Source organism: Melanotaenia boesemani, chromosome 21 (genome assembly GCF_017639745.1).
Source record: "Melanotaenia boesemani isolate fMelBoe1 chromosome 21, fMelBoe1.pri, whole genome shotgun sequence".
NCBI classification, from domain to species: domain Eukaryota; kingdom Metazoa; phylum Chordata; class Actinopteri; order Atheriniformes; family Melanotaeniidae; genus Melanotaenia; species Melanotaenia boesemani.
In genome coordinates this window covers 9745083-9757749 of record NC_055702.1, presented here as the reverse complement: position 1 = coordinate 9757749, position 12667 = coordinate 9745083, and the positions used below count along the sequence as shown (strand labels likewise).

Genomic DNA, 12667 nt, shown 5'->3' with positions numbered 1-12667 from the left:
CAAATTACAGTAAAAGAATTTGATACCTAACAAATAATATTTAGCATACCAAACTAACACCACAATTTTTCTGATGTAACTTCCATGAATCCATCTGTTTTGTATACCCGCTCATCCCAATGCAGTTCTGGAGTCTGTTAGCTTAGAGGTCAGAGGTGGGCTACACCCTTGACAGGTTGCCAGTCCAGCACCAACACACTTTAATTTTTCCTTTTACCAAAACTGTCATTGTTCAAAGCCAATCAGATTTATTTATTTTTTCATATTTATATCAGTAATAGAGCAGAACTGAAAATATTTCACTGAGCATTGAGAAAATTCCTAAAACTTACTTCTGCTTATGAACGTATATTTTAATTTTACATTTGATTTTTTTTTTTCTTAAAAATATTTGAGATGAAACCCAAAACTTGTGACTAAATTATTCAGCTGCCCACTTGCAGTCATTTATTTATTTTGTACATCAGGTGGTTTCAGAACAAAAAATGGATTTAGGGTATTTCAGAGAATTAGCACTTGTTGGAACTTGAGATATAATTATTTTTGGAGGGAAACTTTCATTCACATGAATGTGTCAAATTTTAAATTCCAGTAACTTCTTCTACTCGCTGTGCTTGTGTCTGCTTCTTTTTCTTTTTACTTGGAACAATTCTCAGCTGCAAATTGTTTAAGGAGTAAAAGATCATGGAGCTGTGTGTGGCGGAGAGGATACAAGAACCAAGAAACACATTTCGAGTTAAGCCCAGTTTATCAGTGAAGCTATGTACATAAACACACATGCAAAGCCAGAAAAAACTGTAACATGAAAAGAGATGAAAATCAATTTCCTCTAAACTCTAAACTTTGTCTATAAAAATTGCTAAAAAGAAGTGCCACTTCAAATGTGGCTGGCCAATAAATTCTGTTCATGAAGTATGTTGCATTTTAAATTGATGAAAATTGTAAGGGAAGAGTTACAGCTTCTTTCCACATCATTTAAGGAATTGACCTCCTTGTATTATGGCAGCCATTCCAACATTTTTGGATGTTACCTCTGCTAGAAGTCTTTGCAGACAAAAAAACTGTTCAACCTGATCCACTGGCACACTGCAGGTAAAGGTGGAAATGTTCATGGTAAGTGCTTGTTGCACTTATGTTGTCTAGAATTGAATAAATAAACTACTTAAATACTGATCAAGGAAACATTGCAGTGGTCCTAAGTTGGACGCCAGGACAACCACCAAACCAGACACACAAATAAATTTATAAATATAAAATAAATAATTAAAATATATTAAAAAAAATACGTAAACAAACAAAAGTACCCATTTTTCATACATATAACAGAGCAATTTTTTGTTTTCTGAAAGTACAAGTTTCATTAAATGCTCTTGAGCTTTACAACGACTGAGTTTGCTGAAAGGAATGAACTGTTCAATCAATCATTTTTTGGGATTTTAGCAAACCTTTTAAATTTGATTAAACTACTTCAGATATTTTTTAACAAAGATATTGTCCATTTCACACATTAAAATAATAATAATAAAAAAAATGAGAATGCAAAACTAAAAATCCCTACAAATGCTGCAGTAACCATGCGTGGCCACTAGGTGATGATGATAATGTCTAAGTCTTTATATTACAAGAGAAATATGTTCTGAGCATGCCCAGTAAACCTTTTCTCCTTTGGTAGTGGCATTAAAATCAATACAATAGGTTGTTTATTGGACATCACAGACCGTTTCACCTCAGTAATTAATCCAAAACATTTCTTACAGACATCCCAAATCTAATGGGTAAACCTGAGACAGAAAGGTGCTTGAAAAGAAAATGGAGAAACTACTGTACAAGAGCTCCTATTGTTGTAGTTTCCATCACATGTGCAATAAGGCAAAAATCAGCATGTATGAAGTGGGATCAGAGTTCAGTGTTCCTTTAAAGCCTTTAATTTCTTTGTACAAACAGATAAACTAAAAAACAGAATTTAAAAAAAAAATCTTTACTTTGGAAAACATTTGTAAAAATCTACTTTTGTCTGACTAAGATAAAGAAAGAGACAAAAGTTTGTTATGTATCTGTGCTGGTGTGAACAAAACCTTTGTCAAAAGCAAAACTACAGTCAGTTATTAAGCGAAATGGGTTAGGTCTGAAAATCAGTTATATTTACTGCAACTTACAGGAGCATAATCATTAAACATGACATTATCCTATCTTTGAATTACCTTTAAAAAGATGTATAAAGGAACTGTCTTTAAAAAAAAAAAAACTAACTGGCTGGAAGATGTTAGTACGGGTTATGAAAAAAAAAAAAAAAAAAAAAATCAAAAGCTGTCCTGAAGTAAATTGTCTGCTGCCATCAAGGTCAGTGCAAATCCCAAAGAAAACTCATGTTGAGCCTCTTTCACTACCTCTCTATTGCTCAACTAGATCACATCCTGATGTATGACAGTCTAGCTTTCTACAATTGTTCTAAAAGTACTTGTATGAAAAGGTTAGCAATGCAGTCCGTGTACATTTTGAAATATATGTTCATAATATATTATTAGTGTATAAAATGTTATGAGTCTGGGCTGTTTTACTAGGTTTTCTTACATCTTTGTTTAAAACACTGTTTGTGCAAGCATTACCTTTCTTTCCAAAGATCCACTGTTTGTGCATGCTGGTGATGAAAAAGATGGGTGTCTGGGTGAGACACATGAGGAAGTCTGTGATTGCCAGATTAATAATGAAGATGTTGGATGGTGTCCGCAAACTCCGACTCCTGCACAAAAAACACACACACACAGCTGCTGAAATATTGCTTTCATTGAATAATAAATACATCGCCATCACATAAAGACTGATAAAAATAAAATAAATACTTAAAGGGGAAAATACCTGCTAAAAGCATATATGACTAGGAAGTTTCCCAACAAGCCTGTGATGCCCACAGCAAGGATGACAACTCCAATGGTGTAGTGAGCGTGGTCTGGGACATCCACTGTTGGAAAAGGATGGCTCGGGATTATGGCACCCTGGTTGCAAACAAAGGACTTGGCTTATTTGTGGCATTAGAATGGTTGATGACAGATAACACTGAAAATGATCATTCCACAGAGATTGTTTTCTTTTAATCAAGAAAAATAAAAGATTATTAAAAACGTTAACTGTTAGAAGCTTAGACATAATGGAAACAAGCCAATCCTGTTATAATAAACAAACATAGTTTCACAGAAATTTATGGTGCTGTCACAAACCTTTATCTATTTTTGCTGACAGAAAAATACCTGCACAGATAAATGTAACCTTGAAGAATTTCATAAAGCGAAACAAAGAATTGGTCCACATTTTGAGGTTGGAGGTGTTTGTCTAGGCAGCTACAGGTCAAGCAGAAGTAAAGTTTGTCTCCAGTCAAATAAAATACTTTCTACATTTCACTTTGTTGGGTTAGTTTTAGAAATGAATAAGTATGCGGTTAGATTTTGGCATTTTAATTATTGGTTAGGTTCAGGCATAGTACATAGTGTGACAAATACAGAGTTATGATTTATGCCTTTCTTACACTTTGCTCTGCGACCATCACCTTAGTTGACATTTAAAGCAGAAATCCAGTACATGACAGTAATGACTCTGACTGCTGGGTATACCTTGAGGTGTTGTACTTAAATGTATAGTAGTATTAAAGAAAGAGAATGAGAATGACAGAAAATCCAATTTAAGTGTCGCACTAAATTAAATCTATGTCAAAGGTATAATTCTATATAAATAATGCTTTTAAAGGATTGTCAGAGAACATTTTGTACTACTAGCTTTAAAATATTTAAAGGTGGCTTAGTCACCTACAGTATCCTCATATTTTTTCAAGAGCTTCAGGAACATATCTACTGTATACATGTGTTAGGCTTTAGCAACTTTTTTTTTTCAGGTCACCAGAGAAACTCTACAAGGCCTCTGATAAATTAAGCCACAGTTTCTGTAGTGAATAAGTCTTTTGTCAGAGGACTAATGTCAGAGGATATACTGTATTTGTATCCTTTACTCACTTCAGTATGATAAAGTAATACTGAAAATTAGTAAAAGTTAAATTAACCTTTTCCCTTAAAATTGTTGAACAGTGACAAACTGTTTCAAGCACTTTGCCAGAAATTAAAATGTAATCTCAGATAAAAATAATCACTTTAAATGTTCAGTTATAACCCATAAGAAGTACAGACACAAGCAGAGAACGTGACTTCTCCTCTCTTTACTTAGTTTCTCTTAGACTGTTGTTTCCCAGAATGAGTTGAATGTGAAATCTGGACTCATCACCCTTGTAGAGAAGAAAACAGAGCATTGTGGTTAATTTTGTGAAAGGTTGCATTGTAACTCCAACCTTGACTTTTTCTGAAGACTCTTCTGGTGAAAAGTTGGAAAATAACTCATGGATCCAACAGAACAAGTTTTTTCATTGACATTGACAGTATTGACACTCATAATGAGCTCAATCTGACCCTGGTTTACAGTGATGAAAGTATTTATCTCTAATGATAATAAATTGTACAAAAAAAAAAATCATCTTATTGTCATTTCAGAGCATATGAGTGCTTTCTTTCACCAGCTGATGTAACTTAGAACACATCTCATGTGCTGCACACAGCAGCACTAAGCTGGCTTATGCCATTTCACCTACATCTGGCCAATATGATGTAACCCAATTTTAGCCCAGCTCAGTACCTTTGGGCCTTATCTGGCCCATATAATACTCACCAGTGCTGTAATTTTGCCATAAATGCCACAAGGAGCCAAAATTAGGTCCAAATGTGTCTGCTGAGAATAAATGTAGTGTTTGTGTAGAACATATTTTACACACTATGAATATTTGTTTTTTCCTGATGCAGAGAGTGTACAATTTTCCTAACACAAAAGAGCTAAAAGAGTTATCTATTCTATTTCATGCAGGTGAATTTCACAGATGCCTCTACAACAACAAACTTGTATTATCCATTTTTTTATAGAAGGATTGTGCCCTCTAAACATCTGACAGAGTTCCACATGGGATTTAAGAAAGCAGAATTGTGTGAGATGGATAACAGATAGTGATTCAGCCCATTAAGCTGCTAATGCTTCCATCAGTATGAACCCAGGGGAGAAAATGTGAGAAGTCCCAGTCAACAGTGATCTGAATTACCTTTGTCTCTCATTTAATAGTTTTCATTCCTCTTTTGATTCATCTTCTGTCTCTCACTCCGATGTCTCTGGCTTGTAAATCATTAGCATCACTTTGTGACGCGGTGTGCTTAATGACTACTGCCTGACTGACACCAGCTGATCTTTGGGCTTTATATTCTGTTTTTGATTGTTCATTAGTATCTTCATTAGTAAATAAATCTAGTTTTGTAATAATCTGAGGTGTGATAGCAAACTTTGCAGAGGCCTCTGTGAAAATGGCAGCTATCATTAGCTAATTTCACTAACTCGTCAGCACTGCAGCACAGTTCACTTGTTCCTTCACACCACAAATGAACTTCTCTCTTATGGACATCATTTCTCCTGATTGTTCTTTCCTGGTCTCTTAGATGCCTATCAGGCTCATAAATATAAGGCTGGCATCTCCTGTGAGCTTGTGCATTAACATTTCTAATCTCCTCATTGTCAAAAATCCTCTATTAATCCATATTTCTCTTGTTAAACTTGTTCTACCTTGGCTAGAACGTTCTTCTTTATAACTGCTCAGGTGAAATGTTTTAAAATAATGTTTGTTTTTTTGTTTTGTTAAATAAAATATAGTAAAGTATATTATACTGGTTTAAGTGTTATTAAGAAATATATGAACAAAATACTTTTAAACATCTATTCATTTATGCTGACAAAAATCACTTGATTAAATTTAGTTGGATTGTGAAACTTTACTAACTAAAAAAAAAATCTTTTTTTAAACCTCAAAGTAGATTTTCTTGTCAATGAAAGCTTGTCTTAATGCAGCATTTCTTCTGCTGTGCTGCTGCACCTGAGAGCTCACAGCTTCACTTCAGGATTTATATCAGATACACACTCTCCGCATTAACACTTTCCTTTTGTCTCTCACTGTACTTTTTTTCAAGCAGATGCACACCCACCCACCTACGCACATACACGCAGATATACGGGCACATCGTCACCAGGACTACTGAGCTAAATCTTCCTCTGATTCCCCAGTGTTCAGCAGGAACCACCACACACACTTTTCCCTTTGTTAATCCCGGCTGCTGGCTTTTAAGCAAGGATGCGTGTGTGTGTTTTTCTTTGCATTTGTCCGACATCTGTTTCCGCAATCCTACTTTTGTGCAGAGTCACAACCTCTCGCTGCTAAATGGAGGACGTTTTAACAGTACAGTGGAATGTGGTTATGTAAGTGAATAAGTGAAAAGGTCATGTGGAGATATTACAGAAAAAAGGGGACAAACTGTGGATATACAGTATGTAGTGTGTATGTGTGGAATACAGACACACTATGATCCAGTCTGATACAGTCATCAGTGCTGCAATCAATCACACTCCAACTCATCTTTCCCCCTTGCTTAAATTTTTTCAAAATCCTGTTTCTCCTTTTGCACATCCCTGCCACGCACCCTGCTTGATCTGCTTGTCCTCAAGAGTCACAGATGATTGCCAAATTTTTCCTCCCGTCTGTTCTTTTGGTCACTAAATCATTCGATCACTCCTTCCCTTCCTCCTGCTTTCTCTCATGTCACCTGCCTTCGAGCTCGAGCAGCTCAGAGCCACATTAATGCCGATCACATGGCAGAGCAAGAGGGAAGGGCACAGTAAAGATGCGTGCGGAAGTCTCCTCTGTGTTTTTTGTGGGATTTAAAGAAAATGGTGGGTAGTAATAAATCTCTATACTTTATGTGTGTGAACACGTTCCTGTGTTTTTTCTCATCAGCGGAGAGCACGTAATATAAATGTAAATGGTCTGGATGCTGTCTAATGCACAGTGATATTGAAAAGACAGACAAATAAACAGAGTGAGGCAAACAAGGAAGATTAGAGGTAAAGGAGATTGTGAGAGACTGGAGAGGAAGGAAAGGAAGAGAATTTTAATAAATTTGATTTGATTGAACTGAGCGTATGCACACATGCAATTATTGCCGCACACATAGGCATGAGGCCATGTTCATGCAACGGAAGGACTCTTTGCAGAAAGATACATTACTCTGCATCGGCTAGCATCAATGGAATAAAAAGTCTACACTTGAACCTTTTAACTTTCTCATTCTCAGTTTTTTTGAGGAATATAGTGTTAATACAGTTAATCAAATACTACCAAATCAACTGATGGTTCATATTTAAAAGGCAAGAAAGTCCACATTTGGAGGTCAGAAGGGTTGTAAAATGGTATTACACACAAATGAGAAGCAAAGAGTTCCATCCTGACCATCCTTTTACACAAGTAAAACAGTGTCACACTTTGACTTCTTATAAACGTTGGTTAAAGTTTAGCATTAAAAAAATACGATGGTTAGAGTTCAGAAAACACTGTGGCGTAAATTAAAGCCTTATTTATGCTCTATGTTAAAGAATCACTGTAGAACTTTTGCAGATTTTCTCAGTAAGGCACCCCCTAATGACGGCTAACTTGGCATCGATCTTGCATCCTGCCTTTACTCAGAGCTCTCTCCAGTGAGTAAAAGTCAGTCCAATGTTGACTCCTGTCGTATCTCCTGCTCTGTCCCTCTCACACTTTTTTTTTCCTCTTTTCCTCCCATTACATCCTCTGGGTTATCTTTGATGAATCAGCCATGGTGTACGTTCAAAACACCCAGTGTGTTGATCCAGTTGTTGGCATGTGGCACAGTGTGCAAAGCAAAACGCAGCGTAAAACAATACGAATCTCAGCTGTAGTTTCAAGCTGGAACCTATAGTTGTGAGGGGTGGATTTTCAGCCTCAGGGTGCAACAGAGCAATGATGGCTTCAAGATAGCACACAATAAATGGCACTGTGCCATCTAAACCAGTCAGAAACACTTTTTTTAAAATTATTGTCAGATAGTTCTACTTTAAATATGCATACGTATGCGTACAAAGATGGAGCCCTCTGTCCATCTTCTTTGTGCTTTATGTGCAGATTTCAATCCATTTTTAAATAGATTGCAGGCACATACCCCAACAGAGCAAACAGTGTTGTACCACTGGAAACCACGAGGGCAATGTTGTGCAATATATCTAATGTGTAACCAGTGAAAGGAACAAAGAAGAAGAGAAAGAAGGAGCCACACACACAATATACACTACACATGAAACCTCTTGTCTGACTGAAGTGCCTCACTTTGAAAATCATGCTGGGCACAGAGAAAAATAAAAATCAAGTTAATTTCAAATCCAAATATTTCCTGTGAGGCATAGACAGCAGTCAGCTCACTCAGTCTGGAGAAGCAGGAAGGAATTCAGATAAATGAGCCAACCCTGCATGCACTCAGAGCAGGGACAAAGGAAAAACAGCGTTTTTACCATCTACAGCAACGCAAACCTGAAAAATTGTTTATAGTAATAATTCCCCTTCACAATTGCTCATTGATTCTTTTATTAATTGATATTGTAAATGTAATCATTTTAGGTAGGAATGATTGTGTTATTCTGTCTTCTGATCTGATATTTTATTTTGTTGTTATTGTTTTGCTATTAGGTGACTTTGCAACATCTGATCAACAGATGAGAAAGAGCAATGTTGAACGGATTAATTAAATTATTTTGTTTAACTGATAAATATGCCCAACCTTGTTAATAAAATTAATAAAATAAATAGAAATTAAATAAATACATCCTCTAAACTAAGAGTGTTGACTACTACTCTACTCTACTACTCTACTCTACTGCAGGATATTCCTTTTAATTTCAAGAATACTACAAGTAAACATATCTGTTGCAGGTTGTTCTTTCCTGTTTTCCAGCTTATCAGATGTATCTTTGTGTCAGTGCCTTCTACGTCAAATATTTCACATGATCTTTACAACTGTAAAATTATTCATCCATCCACCTCTACATCCTGTGAAAGGTCAGGGTTTTATGTCTCGTCTCAACTGAATTAATTCAAGTCAAATTCAGCTTTAGTTGTATGGTGCCAATTCCCAACAAAGGCTCATTTTGTTCCTTTAAATACTGTTAATATGGAATTTTTATATACCTTTACGTCACAGGGTAAAAACAAACAAATAAACCATGTCTGATCACACTGGCTGTGTAGCAGTTAACCTAACGTGCCAGCATGATCTCATGGTAATATGTATAATTAGCTTGCAATTCTGGATGCTTTCTGTCATTTTTATACATTTTAAACATTTTTTGTGCCACTTAATACAGTTAAAATAACATTTAAAATTGTTAGGGTTAAAGTAAAAGTACCAGGCAAGGTGCCATCCTCTTATAGCGGTGCGAATTGAGAAGCAGAACTACAAAATTATGAATAGATAACACACTGGACTTATCCTGCAATAACTGCAACCTTTTTAATGAGACCAGTCTGAATGTGCAGTTTTAGAACTGTAAGAGAAAAACAGACACAGTTACATGCAAATGCTATGTAGAAAAGCCAAACTGCAGGTGAGTATTCCTGCTGCACCTCCATGCTGCATTTTGTTTGAGTTACACATTATATTTCTTGGCATTGTAATATTCAACAAAAAAGGAAAAAGTCTCTTCTAAAATACACTATAGTAATACTGATGTAAGTAAATAAATATTGTCTTATTTCTTTTAACTGATTAATCAAGACTGATTCAGCTGTATTTTATCAAGCATGAAGCATGCTCCAACAAAATGACGAAAGGTAACGAGGTGCTTGAAAATCTGCAGTTCACAGCAGACACATTTAATAGCTAACTTAATAGAAAATGACTGCAGATCAATGACTCCTCAGAATCTCATATTTTATTGAATTAATGTTACATTATTTATATGCTCAATTAAAATCTCATGTCTTCATATTCTTTTTGTAGTTGACTAATTCAAACTTCTCACTTCTACATTGGCTGAATCCTAATGCAGACAATGCATTGCTTGGTTTATTATCAATACCACTTGGCCATGTGTAATAAACCAAAAAAAGTTTCAGTAAATTATGATGTTTCTAACTGTGGATAGACCCCCACTGACATATCAAATAATGTTCACTTTTTTTTATATTGCACCAACACTGATCAAGACTTTTATTTTTTTAGATTTCTCAGAAATTCCCTGTGAATAAGCAATTGGAAAAGTGGAGAGCAAAAAAAAAACAAAAAAAAACAAAAAAAAACAGCTTTAAAATAATTTATAATTATAATTAAAATCTTAAGCTTGCTGTACGTTGTACATATAGGTAATGAGGAAGTTCCACCAATATCCTCACCAGTATTCTGGCTTATTTGCATTGTAATAGTCCATTCTCTGTATTGGTTCAGAGACTTAATATTGATGAAAACTGGAGAAGCTTCACAATTATAGCTTACAGAATCAGAATCAACAATACCTCATGAGCAAGTCCTCAATCAGCCTATCTGTAAATCAAAAAACTGCTTTGCTGACACCCACCAATCCACTGTGGAGCAATCACAAGAAAAGATCACCAAGTTCCACCCACCCACACGCTATCACTGTCTTTTTTTAAAGACAAAAACAGACAGATCATTTTGTTTCACCAATGCAACCATGTAAAGTTTTCACACACACCCAGAGAAAAAGCATCTACAAATTGATCTCATATGTATTGTATGTGATTAGATGGAGGGGTAAGAAGCAACAATCACAGAAAAGAGAGCCCCAAAGAGGAATGTGAAAAAACCTAGAGTTTTTCACAGAAAAACATAAACTTCTAAGTAGAAGATCCCATCTGTCTCTGCAGAAGCTGCCCCTGGGCTCAGCTCCAGTATCAGCTTTCCCAGCACTCCCCTCCTGAACAGCAGAGCACAAATGCAGTAACTGAAGCCTGAAGGTCTAAGCTTCGAAGTCAGAACCAGAACTGAAGCACGTTCACTTGTTGCAGCGATGAACCCTGTATGTCATTCAAATTGTTTTTTTTTTTTTTTTTTTTTTTTTTTGTCTCAGACTAGCTGCTGTCAGGGCTGCTGCTATAACATCAGTATATTCTCTTGATTTCTTTTGCATCTACATGCACAACGTGTTAGGAGTGAACACTAAAGGCTTTCCTCTGGGCTGTGATTACTTATAGAGTCAGAGGTCTGATTCTTGCAGGAGACTTGGTAACAAAAATCTTAACCTCACCAAAATGTAAGCACTTTTCTTGTGTTGATAATATTTTTTAATGTTTTTTTTTTCCTATTTATAAAGAAATGCAGACAATCAAAATATTTTAAGGCAGACTTCATGTTTTGCTGAAAGCCTTCTAAAGAGGCAATAAAGCTCTCAGTGCAATTTACTTAAGACTGGGTTTAAAAAGGCATCAGTCATCTGGAATAGTAAAAGAGGATGACCTCCATAAATAACAAATCCGGTTGTGAATACTTCTTAATAAATACAGCTGGTTATTAAACCAAGGAACAAAGATTTCTGTCTTCATTTAAGTCCGAATGATGCTGAATGAACAGAGCAGAGATGCGCAGGAAAGGATAGTTTCATTCATTCATTCATTCATTCATTCATTCATTCACAGGGTGAACGTTTCTTTTATTCGTATTTCCACTACTTATAAGGGTTCTTAAACTGAGCGAATGTTGTGTTAAAAGAAGAAGATCCACAAGTGTGTGTGTGGATTTCCAGCTGTGGTGAGTTGGTGTTTGGCTGCTCTGGATCAGATTTCGCTGCGCATCGCTGCAGCGCGCAGAAGCTCTCCAGCCACGCTGGGAACTACTGTCCTTCAAGCAGCCAAAAACGCAACAAGAGTTGTATCTTTACACTTACAGCTGTAGCTACCGGAGACAGTTCCATGAGCCGATGCGGGTTGATGGAGCTGATATTCCAGGGTGCGCGGGCTGTCGGGTCCGGTGTCGGGATCACCGGTCCAATCTGAAGCCTAGAATCCATTCACGGTTCAAGGTTGTTTGTAAAAAAAAAATGAGATTGTGACAAAAGTTGACGTGAGAAGTTTCGAGCCAATATGAGAAGGTTTAAAATTCCAAGTGGCCAGTCATCCTTGCCACCCTGCTCTTACATGCCCCTAAGAGCAAGTGTAGTACAACATCTGTGGAGCGGTGGGGAAGACTTGCGCTCTCTCTCTCCGCTTCTCGTCCAATCCCTGCTTCGGGGATGCCACAGACTATGTCAGTAGGTCTGTATGAGCGCATAGATAGAAACAACCCTTTTTCCTTTTATTTGTTTAATTGAAGGAATCCGTCTATTTGGCTTTGCATGACTTCACCCCCTCTTCTAATTTCCCCCGTTTTTATTTACTACAGTAGAACAGAATAAAAATCAAATTCACTTTCATACAAGATTAGGTTATTTACCATGGCTTATCTTTCTCTTGCGGGACCTTATTTGTCTGCAGAACTAATGCTCACATCTGATGCATTTAAAGCTAAAAACAACTGATTTAAAAAAAGAAAGCAATTCATTCAGATTTTCAGTGCAGCTGCTGGGAAAGTTTAGAATACAACAGGGAGTTGCAAAGACTAGAGTAATGGATGGATAATGATTTGTTTTTGCTTGATTGCTTGCTTGATTTAGCCAGATATTACATGTGCAAATGTAATATCTTAATACTATAAAGAGAAAGAAGGATGAGTAGAAGTTGAATGAGAGAATAGAAACACAATATTTA

At 36.2% G+C, this 12667-nt stretch overlaps 1 protein-coding gene across 1 annotated transcript in view; it reads right to left on the bottom strand.

Moving 5' to 3' along the window:
- LOC121631946 (melanopsin-A-like) overlaps nt 1-11931 on the bottom strand; it is a 42803-nt gene extending 30872 nt beyond the window's left edge. The window contains exons 1-3 of the mRNA XM_041973052.1: nt 11809-11931; nt 2857-2993; nt 2607-2740 (exon numbers count right to left, since the gene is read on the bottom strand). Coding sequence (XP_041828986.1) covers nt 2607-2740; nt 2857-2993; nt 11809-11931 — 394 coding nt within the window. The remainder of the gene's footprint in view (nt 1-2606; nt 2741-2856; nt 2994-11808) is intronic.
- Nucleotides 11932-12667: the final 736 nt, after the last annotated feature.